We start from the raw sequence: 23121 nt of genomic DNA, 5'->3' as shown, positions 1-23121 counted from the left end.
TGAAGTCTAGGCCTTTTCAACACCCCAGTGGCCATTCAAAATATTTTCATTTCTTCCCCCTTTGATACTGTGGAGCCTTTTACTACTCTCCTTCATTCATTCAACAAACAGGCTCTGCAGGATAAACAGTATGTGCTAGATGGGGCATGGTTTCCTTTACACAGGCAATTTGAAGTCAGTCCTGAGTAAAGAAAAACGTGCCCCCACCCTGCCCTGCTCAGAATGATGAAGAATCAATAAGAAAGTCAATTCGTGGGGGCTGGAGTGATAGCACAGGGGGTAGGGTGTTTGCCTTGCTCACAGCTGACCCCGGTTCTATTCCCAGCAACCCATATGGTCCCCTGAGCACCGCCAGGAGTGATTCCTGAGTGCAAAGCTAGGAGTGACCCCTGAGCATCACCGGGTGTGACCCAAAAAGCAAAATATATATATATATATATAAATTCTTATCCCACTTCAGAGGATACAGAGCTCAAGGTCACCTGGTCCTGCTGGCAAAATAGGGAAGCCAAGAAGTACCCAAGTCTCCTTTCTTAGGCTGGGCGGTGGTAGGGGGGCTCACGCTCACGGTCACGGTCCTCCCGTTGTTCATCAATTTGCTCGAGAGGGCCCAGTAACGTCTCCATCGTGAGACTTGTTGTTACTGTGTTTGGCATGTTGAATACATCACGGGTAGGGGGGGGTGGAGTGGGGTATTACAGTGGGAATTTCAGGCCCCGGTGAGCAGAGCCTGAGGTAAGTCTATAAAGTACAGATTTGGGAAAAGGCAGGAAAAAGTGAATAGACTTGGCAAGAGATGAGTTACCATGAAACATCGGCTCTTCCCCTGCCTCACAGCCAAGCTGCAACAGATGCTAGGCAAGAGGTAGAAGAGGCAAAAGGAGATGCAACCAGAGGCCTGTCTGAACCATTTATTTGCCCGACTGCTTGGATCTGGTAGTTCAGGATGGCAAGGAGAAGCCACCTCAGGGTCATGAAACTGTAAAAACACCCAGCACGAGGTTCTGTGGTTGGTGGCAGTTCAAAAAGGCAAACTGATTAGACTTGGGAAGCTCACTGGGGGTTTATTACATGTCAATTTCATTTTTTAAACTTCATCTTTTAATAGAAAAAAAATGTGACAATTCCTAGACCTGTAACGACTGTGGTTTCTGAATATTTTTTTCCTGCTGGCGCCAGGCTTAAGGGAAAAAAGGAGTCAAGTAGGAAAAAGAAGCGAGCAGGATTCCAGTTCTTTTTCGCTCACTGGGGAACACGCGCTTTCCAAACACAGGAGGAGCAGAGGGGAGCGCCTCAGTTCTTTCCAGCTGAGTCTGGGTTGACTCCAGGGTAGACTCTTTCCCCAACTTGGCAGCCTCCAGTTCTAATATTTTTCTGAGAATCTGCACAGACAGTCTCACTGGGAGGCTTCTTGGAGCCCCAAGGACACGTGTAAGGGAGGGGGTACTGGGGTTGAGGTCTAATCATCAACTTGCAGTCAACAGAGGACAGAGATCTTTTTCCAATAGGGATCCCACAAGGCACAGAGTAGGTGGTCTGCAAACGAGTAGTAAACTCCCCCCCAGCCATTTGAGATTTTGAAGGCAAAAATGAGAATTAGCTACACATTACAAGCTTGAAAGCCACGTGTGCACTTTGAAATCTCGCACTCAACTTTTGAACGCTGATTAGATATTGTATCATTTTATTTGTCCTGCGCATGATAATTTCCAAGCGATTAAGTGTCATCCTTTTAAAAGTAAGATAGTTTTCTTTAAAATCCGGATTTCCTGGGCATTTCTTTAAAAAAAAAGGGAGGAAACCCCATCTTCCCATTCCACTACGGATGGCTGGCCTGAAGGATTGTTTGTGGTGCATGGGATGTGATACAATAGCTCTGGGACTTGAGGCCCAGAAACAAGGCCAGTTCTTCCACAAAGGCTTATCTGATGGCCCCACAGGTGATGATTTCCATTCCTCCGAGCTCCCCGGATCCCAGGGTAGTTCTTTGCATATGCAGCCCTCATCTCTCTTTGCATATGCAGCGTGCATTGGTTTATTCCAGTGCCTCTTTGTTGTCTGGGTACTCTTCCCCCAGGCAGGAGTTAAGGTCTTTCAAGGCTTGAAATGCATACAAAATGCAGAAAAGATTGTTGTGAGTGCCTCCCCATAAGTTTCTCCACATCCATTTTTTAATTTTTAAGCTGGTAGGGGTTTGCAAGTGATGTGAAAATAGTTTGAAAATAGTTCACTTGCTGGAAACTTTGTGTATTTTCAAACTGACAGAAGGGCTCAAAGACTAAGATTCAACTACCTAGACACACTTATGATGTGTGTGATGCTTTGATTTTCTGATAGTTTCCCCCACCCTTCACCACCTCTTGATTGTGAGTTTCAGCTATTCTGGTGTTCACTCCACTTCTCCCGCATTTCCTAAGAAAGCTGTCGTTCTCAGAGCGAGAAACCTGACCTTTGCGTACAGTGATTATCTATTACACAGTTCAAGTCCAATCTTTCTCAACTGTGTCAATAGTGAATTCCCTTTCTATTTTTGGAAGATGCTGATTCCGATCAGAGATCTTGGATGATGGGGTTCGAGGATAAGTAAAGCAGAACTCGTGGGTGGCCTAGCCAGCACCTGAGTGTCATTCCTCCATCACCAGGACCCCCAGAGTGCCATCCTAGTCGGTCTCTACACAGAGGAACTCCGTTTAGACCGTGAACGAGGGATCGGCAGGGTCGTTAGTTTCCGCATCGCTGACACGAGAGTGACAGCGCGCGGTGGGGGGGGGATGTGGGGGGCGCGTAGGTGGTCACTTGTCGCCTAAGGCAGGAGTTAATTGCTGCGGGTGCTGCTGAACTTGCGAGGTTGGCGGGAGACCCGGTGGCTCCCCCGGCCCCGCCCCTTCCCGCCCCCGGGCGGGGAGCCGCGCGGCCAAAGCCAGCGCCGAGGTCGCGCCGGAGCCTGCGCACTGGTGCCCCGGAGCTCGCAACGGCCAGTGCCTCGGCAGCTCGGAAAGATGGCGGACCGTGCCGGCGGCGGCACATCCCTGCGAGGGATGCGCGAGCGGATGGGTGAGCGGAAAGGCGGCTCCCGGGAACGGTTCGGGCCCGGGCCCGCTTGCCACGTGGCTTTCTCACGGCCCGGGCGGCGTCTGGAAAGTTCTTGGCCGACGCCAAAAAACTTTTCCACCCCCCTAACTCGCCCCGCTCGCTCCGGTTGGGAACCGCTGGCGATGGGACCGAGCGCGGCGGGGGAACGGGGGATGGGGTGGGGGAAGGCCTCGACGGTTGGGGCGAGACGGTCGGTCAACGCCGCCCTGGGGCTGACGGGTTCCCCAAGTCAATGGCCCCACTGTCGCGCCCGGAGGGGCGGGGCACCGGGGAAGTAACGGGCTCCGTGGAGGCGGGAGTGGGGCGGCGACACGGCACCCCCTCCCCGAACCCTGCGATGACCGTTAGGGGACCCGTTTGCCTTCGGGGATGGATAGCCGTGGGAGGGGGGGTAATCGGTGACCGCGCCCCGCGGGGTGTCCCGGACGTCCCCCGAGAGTGGAAGTGCGCCCGCAGCCCGTGGGCGCTCGCTCCCCCTTTTCATCCTTTCCCAGGCTCGCCGTCCTGCGGTCACCGTCCGCACCCCGCTGATGAGCATCGGCGAGGGATGAGGGAGCGGAGCGGAGGGGGGCGGGCCGTCGAGCGCCAAGTGGGGACGAAAGTCGAAAGTCGTTCCTGGAGTTTCTGCGGCTCTTTGGCCGCACATGCCGAGCCGTGGCACATCTTGGCGACCCCAAAGTGAGCCGCACGGGGATCAGCCCCGAAGGATGCTTGTTCCTAAACTGGTCCCCGCGCGCCCAACGGTTTTTCTCCCCGAAAATCGTTTGCTGAAGTTTGGCGGCGCTGTGACTTCCCTCCCAGAGACGGTTCCACCTTTTGAGCCCGTTTTTTCCGGCTCCGTTTCCTCGGAGGAAACGATCTTTGGGTTTTTCTTAAAATCCCGAGGGATTTTTTGATATGCCGTTACAAGCCGATTTAGATGGGCGGTGATTGTTAAGTTTCATATAAACAATACAAAACACATCGAAACAACTCCTTAAAGAAAGCGTGATGGGAGCAAGTAGAACTTTTTCTTTTCTTGGAAAGGAAATTTGCCTTCTGTCTCTACCTTATTAGCGTTCACCTTAGACACCTTAGTTTTGTCAAAAATTGAGATTGTTCCCATCAATTTTCATGATTTAAAGGAACTACCATGATCGAGATTGACTGGTGGGAATAGTCTGAAAACCTTGGATGGGACAATTAACTTGAAGTCACAGTGTATCAAAGCAGAAACGGTACTTCCCCCCCCCCCCCAAAAAAAAAAGACTTCACCAAGAACCCTAATTGACAATCCTTCATGGAATTGGAAACATCACATGCTGGGTTTGCTTTAGCTTGGAGTGGAAGTGCTCTCCAGAGAGAGGGGGAAGGGGAGGGAGAATGGAGTCCAAAATATGCTGTTTTTTAATTTCATCAGCTGGGAAGTCTGCTGCAAGAGGTAAAACACCTCCCTGAACAATAAATTTGTCATATACGCAGCTCTAAATGGAGGGAGCTTAACTAGAATTTTCATTGCCTTTAAGATACAGAAATGGATTGGATTTAAGACTTTGGAGTCTGTCTTTGCCTTCTGGTTTTTGGCAAAAACTCCAGGAATCTACCTTATTTTTGTCATTTGCTTGGTTTTCTATTCTAAAACTTAATACTTCCTCAACACACAAGAAAGGGACCTTGGGAAGAGAGATCATGGGATGGGATTGGGTACCTACCTACAGATTTGATGTGGAATTGAGATATTGCAAGAGACAAGATAAAAGTGTATATAGGCTTAAGATTTTTCCCTTCAAAACAAATTCAGAGGTTAATTGTGGTCCACAGAATTGTTTGCAGTTGAATGCTGAGAAGAGTCTAGTTGGGTTATGGGCTACCTGAGTTGGTAGGCCTCTCAAGTTTAAAAAAACTCTTTTCCCTTTGAAAAGGTGATCACCATGGCAACCCTGGTGATATTGCTCTCCAAGTTACTCTCTAAAATGGCTCTTATGTATCTTGGTAACAGCTGTTAACTCCAACCCCTGTTTCTTGTAGAAATACCACCATAGTATTCCCTGAAATATTCTACCTTCCCATTTTAAGAAACTCACATAATCTGTCCTATTGGGGTTTTAGCTTGTTTTACTACCTTTTAGATTGTGCCTTCCAATATTGTATTTTTCATCTCCTTACCTTATATATCACATTTCTGCCGGTTCTCACAGACTAGTGGGCGTGTATGTTGTGTAAACTACTCTTGTTTGCTTAAGAATGGTACCATCTCATTAGAAATTCCTTTATGCATCTCTGCTGTGCATCAGAATAGTTTTTAACAAAGGCTTGAGGGAGGGTACCACCCCAAAGAGGTAGGCATTGTTAAAGCAATTTAGGTGACTGTTGTGTGGCTAGACTAGAGGACCCTTAACCTAGGTAATTTACAAATACTCTCCTTAATATTGTACCAAATCTTTTGAGGATGATATCTTTGATTCCACACTCAAATCCCTACAGAAGCCTAACTTTTCTAGGTTCACAGTATATGGGGAAAAGTTTTTTGATTCCTTGCCTGCTAGGAAATACTTCTTGAAAGTCATTAATCATTAGTTCCTACGCGTCCACAAGCTTGCGCTGATGTTGCTAGCTGCATTGCTGCCGGAGCATTATAGCTCCTTAGTCCTTGTTGTCACCCCAAATGAATTCTTTATGGTGCTGTCCACTATTGCCAGAATTCTAATTGGCTGTAGTTTGTACGCCGATCTAATCGGGTCTCTTTCCTCCTCTTCCAGTTGCTGCGGCTCAGGCCATTGCAGCAGAGCGTCGAAGTCAAAGTGGCCTTCAACATCAGGCCAGCACCACCACCACTACCAGTATGAAGTCGACATTTAAACCAAGTAGGAGTCCTGGGTTGCTTTGCTCGATGTCCAAGTGTCATAGCTTTACATTTTGATTCCTAATACCAAGGTTTTTTTTATTCCTTTAGTATTAGATGGATCTGTCCTCAAAAACGATGAAAAACAGAGACTTGCAAAAGAACGTAGAGAAGAGAAAAGAAGACGAGATGACGGTATATTATTTCAGACCTTTCTTTTAAAGAACTCTTAATACAGGACTTTCATGTTAGATAAGTCCCAAAGTGGTGTTTTGTTTTGCTTTTTGGATTACACCTGGTGATGCATAGGCATTGCTCCTGGCTCTGCACTCAGGAATTACTCCTGGCAGTGCTCGGGGGACCATATGGGATGCTGGGAATCAAGCTTAAGGGTAATTTTTGTGTTCTTTCTCAGCGAAATGAGCGATCACATGCATCATTTCTTAGCTAGATCTTTTTTCCTTGGGGTCTTCTGAATCCACTGACAAAACAACTTGGTGAGCTTCATTCAAATGGAATGTTGATTTTCTTTGTTTAGGCCAAGGACCTGTTTCTTCCTGTGGCTCTTTGTGAGAGGGTTTTACAATTGCATCCCTGTGGTCTAGACTTTAGGGTGGGGGGTGGGGCTTCAGTGTGGGGGAGCATTAGTGCCTGTCTCCCCCCTGCAAGCCTCCTCCCTGGACTAAATTCCTGCTTAGCAAGCTGACTTGGGAAAAGCGGGGTTCTAGGAAGAGGCCCTTTGAGTACCACAGGTTATTTTGAAATATTTTGGAATAACATTGGAAATATTATTTCCTACCTTTTACACTTTGGACCATTTCAGCTAATAAAGAAATACAGCTACTGGAGAAGGAGAGAAAGGCAAAAATCTACCATGAAAAGCAAGTGGAGGAGAAACAACGGAAACTGAAAGAGCAGAAAGAGAAAGACGAACAAAGACGGATGTCTGTTGAGGAGAAGAGGAAGCAGAAGCTCGAAGAAGATCAAGTAACGTTTTTATACCATGTTCATCAGATGCTTTGCTGTTTCCTAGGCCTGGGCTCCCTTTTTCTTCACCTGGGAAGGGAATAAAGGCCCTTACCCCAGTTCTGATCAGATCCCTAAAACTTCGCTCCTATGGAATTTACCAAAACCAGGAAGAGTGCTCTGTCCACCTCAGTATGGTACACGGGATACCTGTGACCTTGAGCTTGTGCTGAGCCTGTCCCTGTCCCACTGCCTGCTTCTTACATGCCCTGCCATGCCCTCTCTCTTAGGCATCCATATACTTCTCAGTATATAGGGGTAGAAGGAGGGAGAGTTAAGTGCAGAGTGACTGTGTATTTGGAAACGGGATAGGATTAGGGTTAAAATCTTTTTAGTTCTTAACTACATTTTTGGGATTTCTAGGTGCTTTCCAACAACCTTTAGTTAAAGCAGTTTAAATTTTAAAATGCCACCGTATGGTAAACGTTAAGAATTGCAGTGATATGAATAGCTCCATTTCCCCTGCTAGACTTCCCCATGTGGACAGAGGTCAGAAACCGTGGTTGTCCTAGGGAGTAAAAAAAACCTGGTTGTTAAAGTTGCTGTTGTAGCAGAGATGAGAAGTTTCCCCACAGGTGGCATTTCCATTTGTGTAGTTGTGATCCACGTCCATTATCAAAGGTGTCTTTTTTTCAAAAGGCTTTTCATTGATTGAGATTTCGTGGTTTTACCATCCGTTTCGAATTATCAGAGATTTTCAAACTTCATTAGCGAAGTCCAGAATTTCAGATCTTACCAGCGATCCTATGAAAGTAGGCATGACCTTCACAGCATTGTGTTAGTGAAATAGAATGAACGTGTAACTATTTCCCGTCATTTCTTTTGAATAGGAGCGCTACAAAGCTGTCCTCTCTCGTATTGTTGAACGCAGTAACAGCCGCGCGGACTCCAAGAAAAGATGGTCTTGGGAAGGCCCTATAGCTGAGGGGAAACCTGCTGCTGACATCAAAGATGGTAACTCTGGCAGCATTAAGTTGCTGATTTGCATATTGGCTCTTAGAGTAAGAGGTTGCAGGTATACCTGAGATTTTGAGCTTTGTGCCCTAAATGCTACCTTTGCTTTGGCTATCATAATAACTTTATACTGAGTTGCTAAAGGGATAGGTGAGGGGCTGGAGCAATAGCACAGTGGGTAGGGCTTTTGCCTTGCACACAGCCGACCCAGGTTCGATTCCCAGCATCCCATACGGTCCCCTGAACCGCCAGGAGTGATTCCTGAGTGCATGAACCAGGAGTAACTCCTGTGCATTGCTGGGTATGACCCCCCCCCCCCAAAAAAAATAAAGGGACAGGTGAAAAAATTCACCTCTCAACCATTGTAGCCCTCCAGGCCCACACCCAGCCACATCCCGGACCTCACTGTACCACTTCTTTAGATTATGGAGCACTGCCACATTGTTTTTCAGTGGATGGTGCTAGTTATTACTCTTTTTTTGGTGGTGTTGGCTCTCTTTGTAGTAGTGGTTTGGACCAGAATGGGATGCCAGGCTTGAAACCCAGGGCTCTCTAATTCTTTAATTACAAACAAGAGAAAAGAAGATGTTTCTAATCTGAGAAGGTAGCTTACTCTTGAACTTTCTAAAAAAAAATAACTTTTCCCTTGCTCTCCAGGAAAGATGGGTAAGAGGAGTTCATCATTAAATAGAAAATACACGGATGCTCAACTACATTCTGATAAAAATCAACCTGTTGGAAGACCGCCTGGTTAGTTATCTTTAATTTCTTGGTTTTTGTTTGCTGTCGTTGCTATTTCTATTTACAGATCCAACAGTGCTCAGGATGAAAAGGCTAACTTAGGACAAGAATTTGTCTTTTGGGACTTCAGGCAGTGAACTTGACCTGTTTGTCGGTGGCATAACCACACCCAACATGAGTTTTTTTTTTTCTTTTTGGTTGTGCACAAAAGTTTACACGGAAGCTCTCTGGAACATATATGGTTTTGCATAATTCTTTGCTGGGGTTATTGTTGTGTGCTTGATCCTTTTACTAAGGTACTTCTCTTCTCTAAAAATGTAGTCTGATCAGGCAGCAAGTCATGTCCAATCCTATTGCGTTACTCTCAGGGTCACTACTTTCACAGTGTGGTTTAGACCTTAAATTGAATTCTTTTTTGTTCTTATTATTTAGGAAAGGGTAATCTGTTCAGTCATCTGAGAATCCCAAGGAAGTCAGTGATGATAACAAGGAGCAAAAGCTCAGCTTCACTTCCTAACACCAGAAAGAATTTACGTAAAAGGGTCGAAAGCCTAAGATTTGTGGTTATCTGTACGTGTGGGTTTTAATTATGGTGAAGCATAAAAATAGTTTGAATTAGCAGTTTCCAAATGAGTGATTTTAATGTAAGACCTATAAATGTCACTAATGCTAAAAGGACCGGATTTTAAACGTGGTCTCAAGTGAGAGTTCTTCCCCCATACTCAGGTTATTTGGAAGTACCAGTTGAGTGAGCATGTTCTATAAATCACCATCAGGTAGTTTTCATCCTATGAGTCAGTGCCTAGATCATAATGTTAGGTCATGATGTTTCTTGAGTATGTAAGTTCTTGAAGAGTACCATCTTGGTGTTTTTTAAATACAGTAGGGCAGCTTCCAGTTTTCAACGTCCCATTTCACAGACTCGTGCCATTTCACATATGCAGAAAGGTTGAAAACCACTGCATTCTAGGACATCTTGCTCCTTGTAGATTTCAATGAATTTTCCAATCTTTCTGAATTGTCTTTCTATTTGCATCCTTGTGCTCATCTTACTGATGGTCTTGCTTTAATGTTTTATATAGTCTGATTTATCAAATAAGTATTGTTACCGGCATTCAGCATTTCACAAAAATAATATGCAAATTTCAAAATGCTGAATAAGTAAGATGTCTGGGCCTGTAAGTGTAAGTTTGTCTTCCTCTTCTCTTTCTCTGTTCAGTATAGTTTAATATATAATTATAGTTTATAAACTAATTTTATACTAACTCTGCATCTACCCTCTCCTTCCTAGTGAAGATCCTTCTTAAGAAGTATTGATGATCTTAATTTTCTGTGGAAATCATTCTCAACTAAAGCTTGATTAAAATAGAAAACTTTGCTAGCTTCATTTCGGAGAAATACCTTACTCTCCTCTCCCGTGAACTGTTGCTTGACAGCGTTTCTCTTGTTGGAAAGTACTAACTTTGCAAGGCTTGTGTCTTGGGATTGTAATCCAGTTCACTAAAGGCTTGTATAATGTTTGTAATCTTTGGAATTTCTTCATAAGCAGTCTCCTGTCTCTCCGTGTCCTTAAACTGTTACGTGATGTGTTTGTGGCAGCCGTCAATTGTTTACTTACGTTCTTATCTTCAATTTATGTACAGGCACTCATGCCTTAGTTCCGTGTATGGCACGGTCTAATCGTAGTCGAAGTAGTCATGAGCTACAGTCTGTGATCGTCATTCCCTCTATGCCTGAGTCCGGAACATCCGAGCTAAGTGACCAAACACCAATTAGCAAGAGTACCAAAGTACTCCATAATAAAAATGTCAGAAAACCTCCCCGCAAATCCCGAGGACAAGAACCTGCCAAAGGTCGCCTTCCTCCGACCTTCAAGGTCCCTGCATCTCTGCGTATGGAAGTAGCATCCCCAAGTCAGGAAGTAAAGGTAGTAACATCAAAGATGAGTCGCGCATCGCTTCCTGCTATCGAACTAGGAGAACGCTTCAACCCGGATGGCCAGCTGACATCATCGGCTGATAAGGCAGTGTGTGAGACCAACTTGGAAACCTGTGTTGGGGTCAGTTTGGAGTCATCGCCAGGTGATAGCCTGGACCCCTCGCCTGAAGTAAGTACAGAATCCTCTGAGGCACTCAGTGTGAATCCGTCACCAGAGGTGAGCATTGACTCATCAGGAGAGGTGAGTCTAGGTACCTCCTCTCCTGACGTAAGTGTGGAGGTATCACCGGAGGCCAGTCTGGTAGAAATCCCATTGGATGTGAAGGTGGAGGTCCTTCCAGAACATCCTATGGAATTGCCCCGTGCGCAGTATGCGGATCAAATGAACCAGCTAAGTGAATCAGCTACTGATGAAATCACCGGGCCGTCTTCTGATATGAAGAACGCTCGACAGGTTTGTCTAAGTACCTTTAAATTTTAAGCTCTCTTTACTTTGTTTGTTGGCTTTTTCTGTCACACCAGGTGGTGCTCGGGAATTTCTTCTGGCGGTGCTTGGAGGACTATATGAGATGCCGGGTATCGAACCCAAGTTGGCTGTGTGTGAGGCAAACTCGCTACCCGCTGTATAATTAATTGCTCTAGTGCCCAAATTCTAAGTTTTCTTAAAATATAATGTGCCTGTGGATGGATATGTTGGTCAGGATTCATAACATAAGCAGCTTATTATAGTATTCTCTGATAAAATCCATGAAATGGGATCCTAACATCAGTCATTTAAAATTTTCAGCTCTGGGGGCGGGAGAGATAGTACAGCAGGTCATGCCCTTCACGTGGCTGACCGGGGTTCAGGCCCTGGTGATCCTATAGGGTTCCCTGAGCACCACCATGAGTGATTCCTGAACACTACCAAATGTGGCCCCAAACTCAAAATAAATAAAATTCTCTGCTATGGGGGCTAGAGAAATAGTACAGCTTGTAAGGTGCTTGTCTTGACAACATCTGACCCAGGTTCAATCTCTGGCATATCCCATGTGATCCCTGAGCATTTCTGGGTATGGCCCAATATCCAAATAAATAAGTTGCTCTACTATGGTAATTTGTATGGACTGTGTTTTACAAGCTTTGAAATTTTACAAATCCTTAATTTGGGTATAGAACTATAATAAAATTTTGAAATTTAAAACTTCTTTTAAATTACTTAAATAATGAATTTAGGAATAAGTACCTAATTCTGATGCTTGAGAGGTAAATTGGGAGTTCAGGTAGCTGTATTTTATTTCATTTTATTCAAAAGATCTTTCTGTATTTTATTCAGAATAACTGTTTCTTTTGAAAGCAAACCCAGCTATAGGATGGTAAGTACTTGTGATCTTAACTGATTGTATTGATGTGTTTAGAAAACAGAAATGAGCTCCGGTCATCTAGCCAAAAAGCTAACATCGAACAACCCATGCTATGCATCATCATCCCTCACTGGAGGCGGTTCCCGTATCAGGTTAGTGTTGCAGTATTAGTGTTCACTGAATACTAAGTGAAATGATGTAGTATTCAGGGTAATGTAAAACATCAAGGAAGTCTTTTAATTGATTTTTACCTTAAACTCTTAAGAGTTGACAACTTACTTTACACCCCAAATTTTTAATTAACACGCTTGTATCCCAGCACTGTATCAGACTTTTCCCTTTGTTTTTCCCAGCAAGCCGAAGTGTCCTCCCTCACCTGTGATGTCAAAGTCATCTGCGCAGTATTCTTTGACTTACAAAATAACACCTGTACAGCAGATGCTTTATATGCCAAATAGCATAAGTAGACATGAGAGGATGAGAGGAATGACTCCTAAACCAAAGTCCCAAGGTAAGTCCCCTACTAAAGTCATTGGGAGTGGTCAACCTTGCTTTGGGGAGCAGCATACACTATTTGCTTTACCTTGTTCTATGATCAACCATTTGCAGATTTTGTCACTTATTTTTTTGTTGGGGATGCTCCTGGCTTACTCCTGGCTCTGCACTCAGGAATTGGGGGACCTTGAACCCAAGTCAGCCGCATGCCCTAGCCACTGTACTTTCATTCCAGCCCCCTGGAATATTTTCTCATACTGGTTATCATCAAGCGCTTCTTTGTTGAGCTGAGAGGCAACAGTGAGCTTCCAAAACTAACTGTTTAACATTATTTTAAACTAGACCTCGACCTGGGTAATAAAACCACCCCAGGTGTCGTTAATAAGGAAGAGGCTACGAAAATACTCTCTGAGAAACGCCGCCTTATTCGCGAACAGAGGGAGAAAGAATCACAAAAGGTTGCGGTAGAAGATCATACCCAAAGCTTGGCTCCGGCCCCGGTTCTGAATTTACCATCAGCCCCAGTTCTGAATTTACTACCATCAAACTCAAGGTACTTAATAAGCTCTCAAGTACTAACTTGAATGTGAATGAGAAACGATAGGGTGGTAGAGGGATTGTAGTTCCTTCTGTGTAGCGACAGGAAATGTATTGTGTAAGTGGAAGCTGCATATGATCGAGTCCAAGATAAAAACCAAGTGTCATTTCATTCCTTCACTAGGAAAGAGAAAGACCTGGAGGTTCCCGGAGAGGATGTACCTTCTCAACCGCAAACATCCGATGATGCTGACCTGCAGAAGAGCGACTACATTCCACAGAAGCAAGACCTTGCTAAAGCTGGAGGAAGCTCAGAGCCGGATGATCAAAAGGTTGTACTGACATAGGTTCTCTCGCAACTTCCTAAGTCTCAAAGGGGCACTGACACCTTGAAGATAAAAAACGTGGCAAGCAAACTTTGTGCTTTATTTTTGCATTCACAAAAGATGATGCGCCAATGCAGCACCGTCTGGTCGTCACTTATTTTACATTATAGTCAAGCTAGTAGCCAACGTGGTTGAGTTTTTCTTAGCCACCCTTGGCAAAATGCTAGAATGTTTTTCTGAGAAGAAACATGCTGAACGTAGAAAATTGTAGGTGAGCAGTCTTAAATTTTTTAATTTTTTTTATTGAATCACTGTGAAATAGTTACAAAGCGTTCAGGTTTGAGTTTGTCATACAATGATCAAATACCCATCCCTCCACCAGTGCACATTTTCCACCACCAATGTCCCAAATATCCCCCCAGCCCTCCCCCTGCCCTACTATGGCAGACAATATTGGGCATTATAGTGTTTTTCTGAGAAAACATTACATCACTTCTGGGTATATTGGTGTCTATTGAACATTTACAGGAAATAATTGTAAAGAAATTGATATGAAAGCTGTACCACACATTCAGCTTCAAGACTATAGGAGGTTTGCAAGGTTAAGAAGTTAGGTTTGTTGTGGTGCTGTTGTGGGTAGGGCATTCATTGCCTTGCACGCAGCCAACTCAGGTTCAAAATAATTCCTGAGTGTAGAGCCAGGAGTAACTCCTTAGCATCGCCAGGTGTGACCCAAAAAGCCAAAAAGAAAAACAATGAAATATTAGATTTTAGCGTGTCCATATTAATAAGATTTCAGCTTGGTGTCTGGAACTCCTAATTGCTTTCCCAGGCCTGTGTGGTACCTGCCAGTCCTGCTTCGGTGTATGTCTCACTCAGTTTGTGTGATCAGCCTGCCCCAATGTATCTTGCAGTTTCAGTGTATTGTTCTTCCAATTCCTCTTTTACATGGCATCAGTGAATTCCTCAAGAAGAATTGTCGTGGTGCTTCAGAGATGGCCGGGGATGTGGCTCAGTGGTAGAGTGCATGTCCTGTCCTATGTGAATGGATAGCTCTTAGATGATAGTGGTCTGGCGTCACTGTAATGGTAACCCAGAAGTCCTAGGGAGGACGGTTTACCTTCTCCAGCTTCTTGATCAGTGTCCCTAGTTTCATCCAGTTTAGCTGATGCTCTGAAGATTGCTATTCCTTGAATGTCACATTGTGACACAGTACCCTCAATCAGAAGATTCCATTCTTTATCAAATTGATTTTTATTTTGTAGGAGCCATAAGCGTTACTGATTTTGTTTGTGTGGCTTAATGCTGCTCTCCTGGGGCCCAGTGGTAACTGCTTACCTCTTCAGGGTAACTGTTACCCCTTCAGTGGTAACTGCTTACCCCTTTAGGCTGTGCCAGGGTTTGGATTTGGCCATACCTTGTGCTAGGTATATGCTGTGCCATTTGTGCTCTCTCCCCGGCCTCGGTTCCATTCTTTTGTCCTGAACAATGTTTCACTGTTACAAGTTTGAACTCGTGTTCTCGGCTAACACTTGATAATGTTGAGATTAAGCGGTATTTTTTATACAAATTTCCTAGAAAGGGGACGCCAAAACTAAAGCTCAGGAAGAGGCGGACAAACGCAAGAAGGAACATGAAAGAATTATGTTACAAAATTTGAAGGAAAGATTAGAAAGAAAGAAGGTACTCTCTCTTTCCCTCTTTCTCTCCTCTCTCGCTCTCTCTGTTTGGGGGGGGGGTTTGCGTCTTTGTTTAAAACAATATTCGGCCCATGGATCAAGGTGTGCTTTGGGAAATCAGACATGCTGGCTACTGGTGGGGTTTCTCACTCTCCTCTCGTTATCTAAGGCCCCAACTCCTATGCCAAAGAGTCTCCTCTCTGCGAGACCATCCTTCACCCTCGTGTCTAGCCACAATGGTGGTACCTTGCTTGGTCGAACAAGAGTCCAGGGGCACAAAGCTGCTACAAGCAGTCACTTGTAATGGGCATAGGCGTGCCACCAGCACCAGCCCTGCTGAAAATTGGTGCTGTTGAGTGAGAAGTTCCAGTCTGCCTCAGTGCTTGCTGTCAACCCCAGTCTCATTTCGTGCGGTTCACCTCCTGGCTGAGGTGATGCGTGGCCTCTTGCAAGATCAGGCTCCACGGCTCTCTTCCAAGGAAAGAAAGACTCGCTCGGAGACAGGTCTTAGCTAACCTTGTGTAGCCAAACCTCTTCGCACCAGTCACAGTCTGTGCCCACCCCAGTTAGGTCATAAGCTCTAACTGGCACACGGTCCTGTGTGCTTACTCTCTGTAGTGGGTTTCCAACACTGCCGGAAGTACAAGGGAGAGACCAGATGCACATTGGGGGGAGCTGTCAGCCCGCAAGGCATCCTCTAGGTGACAGCATTGGAGGAACCCAGTTCAAAGGGCTGGTGTCAATGGCTAGGAGCAGTCACTTCTGGAAAACGGAAGTACATCAACTTCTGCAGGACCGCTGTTTTGGTTGAATCTGTTTTCACGTTTGAATCTTTTATTTCTTTTCCTCGTAACTAGAGGATTGAGGAGATAATGAAGCGGACAAGAAGGACAGACTGGATCCCATCAAAGGTAGCCCCTCACTCACGTCTGCCAGTGTTGCTTCCTCTTACTGCTGACGCCGCTCTAACCAGGGCTGCCGTATACATAGACCTTTCCATTTCTGGATTAGTAAACTAAAAGTCTTGAGCATCTTTTCATCCCTTCATTTCTCTTTCCTATCTTGTCCTCTACTGCAGAGGTTTCTTGATTCGAAACTCTGGGCTGCGGTGCGGTGCTTGTTTGCCATGCAGCTGACCCCAGTTCAATTGTCAGTACCCTATAGAGTCTTTCAGGTACTGCCAGGACTCACCTGTTAGCACAGAGCCAGGAGTAATCCCCGGGCACCACCACTGCATGTGACCCAAACCCCCCTGCATGTACCCTGGCATAACAAAACAAAGCTCTGGGCTGATTGTCCTTTTCTTGTAGGGCCTTCAGAGTTCTAGTTCTACTTCCTTTTCTTTTTTTATTTGCATTTTTGGGTCAAACCCAGCGATGCTCAGGGGGTTACTCCTGGCTCCACTCAGGAATCACTTCTGGAGGTGCTCAGGGGACCATATGGGATGCTGGGAATCGAACCCAGGTCGGCCGCGTGCAAGGCAAATGCCCTACCCTCTGTACTATCACTCCAGCCCCTCTAGTTCTACTTTTTTAGTTGGATACCTTCTATCTAATTTATGGCTTGTCTTCATTATTATCCTTTAGGTTGAAGTTCTTAATGTTCAGGCCATGAGATCTATCAGTATATATATTTTTCTTTTTTGGGTCACACACAGCAATGCACAGGGGTTGCTCCTGGCTCTGCACTCAGGAATTACTGGCGGTGCTCCAGAGACCTTATGGGATGCTGAGAATTGAACCCGGGTCAGCCTTGTGCAAGGCAAACACCCTACCCGCTCGCTGTACTATCACTCCAGCCCCTCAATATATTTTTTAATGGCTAATGGAAATGGAGGGACTTCCCATAGGCCACCAGTCCATTTGGAGATCCATTTTTTGTTTTGGGGGGCCATACATAGTGGTGCTCAGGACTTATACCTTGCTCTACACTCAGGAGTCAGTCTTGGCAGTGAACAGGGGATCATATGGGATGCCTGGGATTGGATGCAGGCTGGCAGCATGCAAGGCAAACTCTTCCTGCTGGAGATTCACTTTTAGCAAAGGTCTTTACCCATTTTGACGGTTGGGTGGGAGCATTGTTTTGTTTTGGCTCCACAGCTGGGAGCTATGCATTCCCTAAGCATCGTTGGGGATCAAACCTGGGACTCCCACATGTAAGGTGAGTGCTCTAGCTCTTTGAGTTGGCTCCCTAGCGCATGGCCACTTAACCTTCTTATTACTGATTTGTGCATTATAAATCCTTTGGATATGTGTGTATATGTATGTGTATATATCTATATATGTTTACCTCACATGCATAACTTCACAAACAAGTTTTTTTTTTAATTTTCTTTTTGGTGCTCTTGGGGTCTAGCTCATTAGTGTTTCCCAGTTTTACAGCACCCTTGGTCTTTGTATAGCTCACACATATCAAAGAGCTTTGTTTTGTTTTATTTTTTTGCATTTTGTGTCACACCCGGCGATGCACAAGGGTTACTCCTGGCCTTGCTTGAGGACCATATGGGATGCTGGAAATCGAACCAGGGTTGGCTGCTATGTGCAGGGCCCTACCTGCCGTACTCCAGCCCTCAGATAGCTTTTTTTTTCTTTTTGGGTCACACCCGGCGATGCACAGGGGTCACTCCTGACTCTGCACTTAGGAACTACCCCTGGTGGTGCTCAGGGGATCATATGGGATGCTGGGAATCAAACCTGGATCAGCTGCGTACAAGGCAAATGCCCTACCTGCTGTGCTGTTGCTCCAGCCCCTCAAATAGCTCTTTTTATTTCCAGATTATGTGCCATTTGACCCTCTGCACCGATCATTACGTTGTCTGTTTATAATTGCCCTGTTTTGGCTGTTGCACAAGAGATTTCATGACTGAAAAGTGCTGGGATCCACCATCTCAATGATCATCCAAAAGCTCCCTTGACCTGAGAGGTTTTCCTTGACGTAGCTAAGACTTGGGAGGACTGGAACCACCTGCCAGCACAAAGCCATTTTCCCATGACCCTCACCCAGGGTTTTTCTCTCTAGCCGAAAGACATCACTTGGGTGTCCCCATCATGCTCCCAAAGAGGGTAGATTTTGGTTTAGTTTTTGCGCCACACCCAGTGGCCCTTACTTCTGGCTCTATGCTCAGGTATCACTCCTGGGGATTGGGGGACCATCTGGGGTGGTGGAGGTTGAAGCTGGGTCAGCTGCTTGCAAGGTGTATGTGCCCTACCTGCTTTGCTGTCTCTCAGGCCCCCAAGAGGCTAGGGGTAGGGTGGGTCTGGGATGGCTCCCGTGATGCTTGGGAGACCATGTAATGCTGGGAATAGGTCCCAGGCCTCCAGCATGCATTCTACCCTCTAAGCCACCTCTTTGGTCCTGGTTAGATAGTTTTCAGTCTTCTAACTGAAGTCCAACAGTCAAGTCTGTCACCTTTTAAATATCTAAGGCAGGGACTAGAGTTCAGGAGTTAAGGTGTTTCCTATGTGTGCCAGGCTGGAGCAATAGAACAGCAGGTAGGGCGTTTGCCTTGCACGTGTCCGGTTGGCCAATCTGAGTTCAATCCTCCGCTCCTTTCGGAGTGCCTGTCAAACTCCCCGTGATGCATTCGATATGCCTATACTATAACAAATCTCACAATGTTACTGGGCCCGCTCGAGCAAATCAAAGAACAACAGGAGGACAGTGCTATGTGCCGTCGGCCCCGGTTCCATCCCCCCCCCCAATAATAAATAACTCAGGACAATGGAATCATGTCTGTGTGCTCTGTTTCCCTCCTAGGCTGCAGGATCTCTGAGCAAAGCTGAAGACGCTGATGATGAAGATGAAGCCGATGATGAGCAGGAGTCGGACAGTGAAACTGATCTGTCGGATGACAGAAATTCATCAGGTTTGCTTGCGGAACTTCTGTAACCACCTGAGTCCCAGGCCTGCCTTGAGGGGCTTCTCTCTGCTTTGGAGCTGTGTGGCATTGTGCCAATTGAGCTCTGCAGCTTTGGTATCTGGGAAGGAGGAGAACGCAGTAGGGTGGGCCTGGGATTCCAGCAGGATATGCTGAGAGCCCCGCCTGGTACCTGGGAAGCTGATTTTGGCCGCTAGGGCCTGCCGGGTTCCAGAGAACCTCTGGTGGCAGAGGCCAGTGCATCGCCACTTGCGAGGTGTTGCCCAGCCTCGTGGACCATCTGCCTGCCTCCAGGTGGGATTTCATTTCCGCCTTGTGTGAGGACAGCAGGCCGTGACAAGATGGGTATGCCCTCTCGACTCTTCTGTGGTGCTCCTCTAGCCTCCCAGTGGGAGTGGAGCGGGCAAGCTGGTCACACGGCAACCCGGCCCCTAGCCAGTGCAGAGCTACAGTGATGCTGCTGCTCGCTGGCCACAGTCCACAGAGATGGGTCCAGAGAGAGGGCTTGACACAGGATGCCTGCCTTCAGCCCTCAGCACTTTGATCGAGCTGGGAGTGGTCCCTGAGCACTGCTTCGATGTGCCCCCAAACCAAAAAATCAATGCCATTCAGTCCCTGTAGGGTAACATGGCAGAAAGGCACCCATCTGGGTGGACCTGCTTACAGATGCCAGCCTACTGGTGTAAGAAAGGTCGGCGGGACCCCTGACCTAAAGCCTTGAGGAAAGGTTAGGGTGTGGGCGGGAATCAGCTAGGGGTGGGACCATGGGGTATGGGCAGCGAGGCCTCAGCCCAGGCCTGGCTCCTAGGGGCTGGCCCGTGCATGTACTGCTGGACACTTCCTTTCAAAATCCCATTTTATCTTCTTCTCCCTCCCCCCATAGCTTCACTTAGTAGTGAAGAGACATCTTTGAAACCCCAAATACGTTTGCGGAACGCCAAGAAATCCACCAAACTGATTTTCCTAGACCCCACATCTACTCAACTGCGTCCAGGAACAAGAGTTTTTTTCGATTGTGGTGCGAAGTCTGCCCAGCCAATGAGCAGCAAAGGCGCAGGGGCAGTGACAAAGGGGGCTAGGTGAGTCGTCAGTGAGGCTGGCCCAGGAAGCTGGCCAGGGGGTGGTGGATATTCTCACCAGGATGTGCGGAATTGCTGAGAGCACTCTTGGTTTGCCCAGGATAGATTGCTAGGTAAAGCTTATTTCCAGGCAAGAAAAATCAAAGCCCAGAGCACTTCTTGGCCTTGTTTGCTAACACATTACAGGGCAGGGCCCAGAGTCACACACCTCAGATATATTTCACTCCAAACAGGGCTTCGGTTGACAGTGGTCTATAAGGATCATAATAGCAGGGACGGGGACAGTGAGTGACCACTGTAACTTGTACGCCTCAGTACCTATTTCACGTCCCATTGTCTCTCAAGTCATTAATGTCCCTGCATTACTTATGAACATTCTGAGGGAGGGTCAAAAGAGCAGGGACTGATTATTACCAAGAAACCTTACGATGGTTGCTTGAGAAGATATTAACTACAGGGTCCAAGGGTGGGAGAGCCTGCTAAGCAGTGTAGTGTAGGTGTGGAGAGGGTCCTGGAGGGAGAGTTTCCATGTTAATCCTCACTCCTCCCTGACCATTGGCCAGTGGCAGGTTGAAGAGACGGGAGCCTGCCACTTTAATTGAAGGAAAAATTCCTTCCTGGCTTCCTGTAAAATGTCTCCTGTGTCTTAACTTCTTGGGTTTTCCTGCCCAACAAGTCTCCCTCCAGTAAGGTCTTTTATCACACGGTCAGTCTCGGTTTGGGAATAGTTAGGGTTCTAACCTAACCTCTCTTTCTAGAACATTGTCCAAAAGAGCCACCACCAGCAGATCAATCAAAGGCAAATCACTAGAAGCGAATAAGAGTCTGGACTCATCAAAAAGTTTAGTCCCCCCGGAACAGGAATGGTACTGTAGTACTGTCATTGATATGTCCAATGACACTGAGACCCTCATACGTCGTGCAGCCCATATCAAAAAATATCATCCTAGAGGGTCCTTGTCAGTTTGCAAAAATCTACCAAATGATGACAAGAGCAGTTCTCAATCAGGTGAGTTAAGCCCTCAGTTCCCGGGGTTGGAAACACAGCCAGCCTTTGCCAGCCTCTGCAGGTTGTCTTGGCACCTGCGGAAAGGAGGGTGAAGACTGTGGTGGGATCTAGGGTTGATGTCAACCATTGGCATCTTCCATTAAGTCACTTGTAAGCAGGTGGATGGTTTTCATTCCTTCCAACTATGTCCTGTGTTTTTCCCCCCTGGTCCATGCACGTGGGTTGCTTCTTTCGAACCCCAGCTCTCTCAGATTGCTCTGGGCTGGACAGCACACAGCTTCTCGTTTAAGGCAGCATGCTCGTTGAGGGAACCTCGGATTAGCATCTGGAACGTCTCCAAAGACGTTTGATTTTTTTTCCTCTTTGTTGTGGTTTTGGTTTGGGTTTGGTTTTGCTCCACACCTTGGCGGTGCTCAGGGGATACTTCTGACTGCATTGAGGCATCCACTCCTGGCGAGGCTCAGGGGGTTATATGGGTGACAGGGATTGAACCCACAATGGCCTCACACAAGGCAAGCACCCTACCTGCTGTGCTATCATCTCTGGTCCCCAAAGACCTCGGATTTCCTTCCCTTGAGAAGTTCTCTGTACTGGAGGGTCAGCTTTGACCCATTTGGAGTTGGGGGTTGGCGGTGCATGATGAACGTTACTAAGACCACTGATATGAATTAACCAGGGGGCTGCTAGGTGCCCAGGCCTATCCAGCAGACAGGCCAGGGCCTTGCGGTGTGAGGGCTTTTCTAAAGGGCTTTCCTTCTTTTTTCCCCACTCAGATAAGTAACGCTCAGGATTCCCAGGTGCTGCCTCTAGGAGCGAACAGCTTTCTACATGTAACCACCTCTAGTTGAAACATGAAGATAGTATAGCCAAAACAAAAGAGAAGGAATGAAAACCACCAGCAACTCACCATTCTTCAAGTTAGGGTTTCAAGTAAATACAGGTGCCTTCGCGTGCAATTTCTTCGTCTCAGTTCTTGGGTTTTCCCATGCAACAGGTGTGGGTGCATTCTGGAGATATCTTTGTAAAAGTGAGTGGTCATTTTTCTTGAGCTTCTAAAAGGATCTGTGCCAAAGCATTGCCTTTCACTCCGAATGTACTAGAAATCTGAAGTGTTTAAGAGTTCCATGGTAGTTCACAGCCCGCGCTCCATTGGGTAGGGAATTTTATGCAGGAACCCCAGATTGCCCGCAAGGGGCAATTGGTCGACTCTTTCCAGTCAACTGTTACCAAAGGTTGCAAGATAGTTTACTGTTGTTTATGTGTTTGTTTAACTTTGCCATGTTTGCACGAGCACTCAAATCCCCCAGAATGTGGAGAGTCACCTAAAGGGTGACATGCCCTGGGAAACACTATGTGACATTTGTCAGTTGGCTCTATTTAGACGTTCTCAGCATTGACCGTGCCTTCTGCTTTTGCTCACCAGCCAGCCCTAGCCCTGCCATCTTGGGCGATGCCAAACTCTGACTTGGTGGGTGACAATGGACAATACACAGTGTTTCCGGAAATCATGCCATTGACTCCTGAGTAAACATTAACATCCACTCAGGGCACCCTCTTCATGCTGATGAGTTTTGAGTCACACGTCATTTAAAACAGCCACTTGTACCAGTTTTGCAAAAATTAGCTTTTTAGAGAGGATTGTTTTTTTTGTTATAGGTTCAAGTTTGGGGGTCTTAGATATGTCAATTTCCATATGGGGAAGGCAGAGACAATCACTGTTACAGATACAGATGGGTTTCTGATGTTTTTCTGCACAAGTGTCCCATGGAAACGCTTACGGCTCCATATTGAATGTGTATGTTCTCTCAAATAAAATTGCAAATGAAACGAGTTAATCTATTCATTATCATGACAAAAGATGGGTGTGTGGATGAAAGGGGACACCAGTTGTTCCGACAATGAACAGGCACCAGTTCAACAAATAGTGAACAGTCACGGATGCCCCTCTGATGCAGCCAGTGGGTGACTTCTGGCAGCTGTTCTTGGGGACATCAGGGTGCTGGTGACTCTTCTCCATGACAGCACTTGGAACTCAGGCCAATGATTCAGGTGTCTCCTTTTACTGTGGAAAACTACTTATCACCCCATGAGTGGCCTTTAGAACATTTGGTGTTTGCAACATCTACACTAGTTACTGCCAGAACTTTGGCATCACCTTGAGAGCAGTTGTTCCTACGACTCTTTATATTATTTTGTGGGGGCC

The 23121-nt window shown here is 46.4% G+C and overlaps 1 protein-coding gene across 1 annotated transcript; it reads left to right on the top strand.

Moving 5' to 3' along the window:
- The first annotated feature begins 2971 nt into the window (after positions 1-2971).
- On the top strand, positions 2972-22735 carry MAP7D3 (MAP7 domain containing 3). The gene is made up of 17 exons (XM_056130295.1): positions 2972-3054; positions 5832-5936; positions 6026-6109; positions 6738-6901; positions 7771-7894; positions 8552-8644; positions 10279-11027; positions 11971-12068; positions 12270-12427; positions 12754-12964; positions 13133-13280; positions 14853-14957; positions 15811-15864; positions 18710-18818; positions 19714-19909; positions 20668-20918; positions 21692-22735. The coding sequence occupies exons 1-17, from the start codon at positions 3000-3002 to the stop codon at positions 21697-21699; spliced, it is 2712 nt and encodes a 903-aa protein (XP_055986270.1). The 5' UTR covers positions 2972-2999; the 3' UTR covers positions 21700-22735.
- Positions 22736-23121: the final 386 nt, after the last annotated feature.

This window comes from Sorex fumeus, unplaced genomic scaffold, assembly GCF_029834395.1.
Source record: "Sorex fumeus unplaced genomic scaffold, SorFum_2.1 ptg000075l, whole genome shotgun sequence".
NCBI lineage: Eukaryota > Metazoa > Chordata > Mammalia > Eulipotyphla > Soricidae > Sorex > Sorex fumeus.
This window is presented reverse-complemented; position numbering and strand designations above follow the sequence as displayed.

Excerpts from the sequence above, each read along its gene's own strand:
- MAP7D3 (XM_056130295.1), top strand. The coding sequence starts at position 3,000 with ATGGCGGACCGTGCCGGCGGCGGCACATCCCTGCGAGGGATGCGCGAG. Across the intron at positions 11,028-11,970 it reads ATATGAAGAACGCTCGACAG|AAAACAGAAATGAGCTCCGG; the intron begins GTTTGTCTAAGT and ends TGATGTGTTTAG. Across the intron at positions 13,281-14,852 it reads CAGAGCCGGATGATCAAAAG|AAAGGGGACGCCAAAACTAA; the intron begins GTTGTACTGACA and ends CAAATTTCCTAG.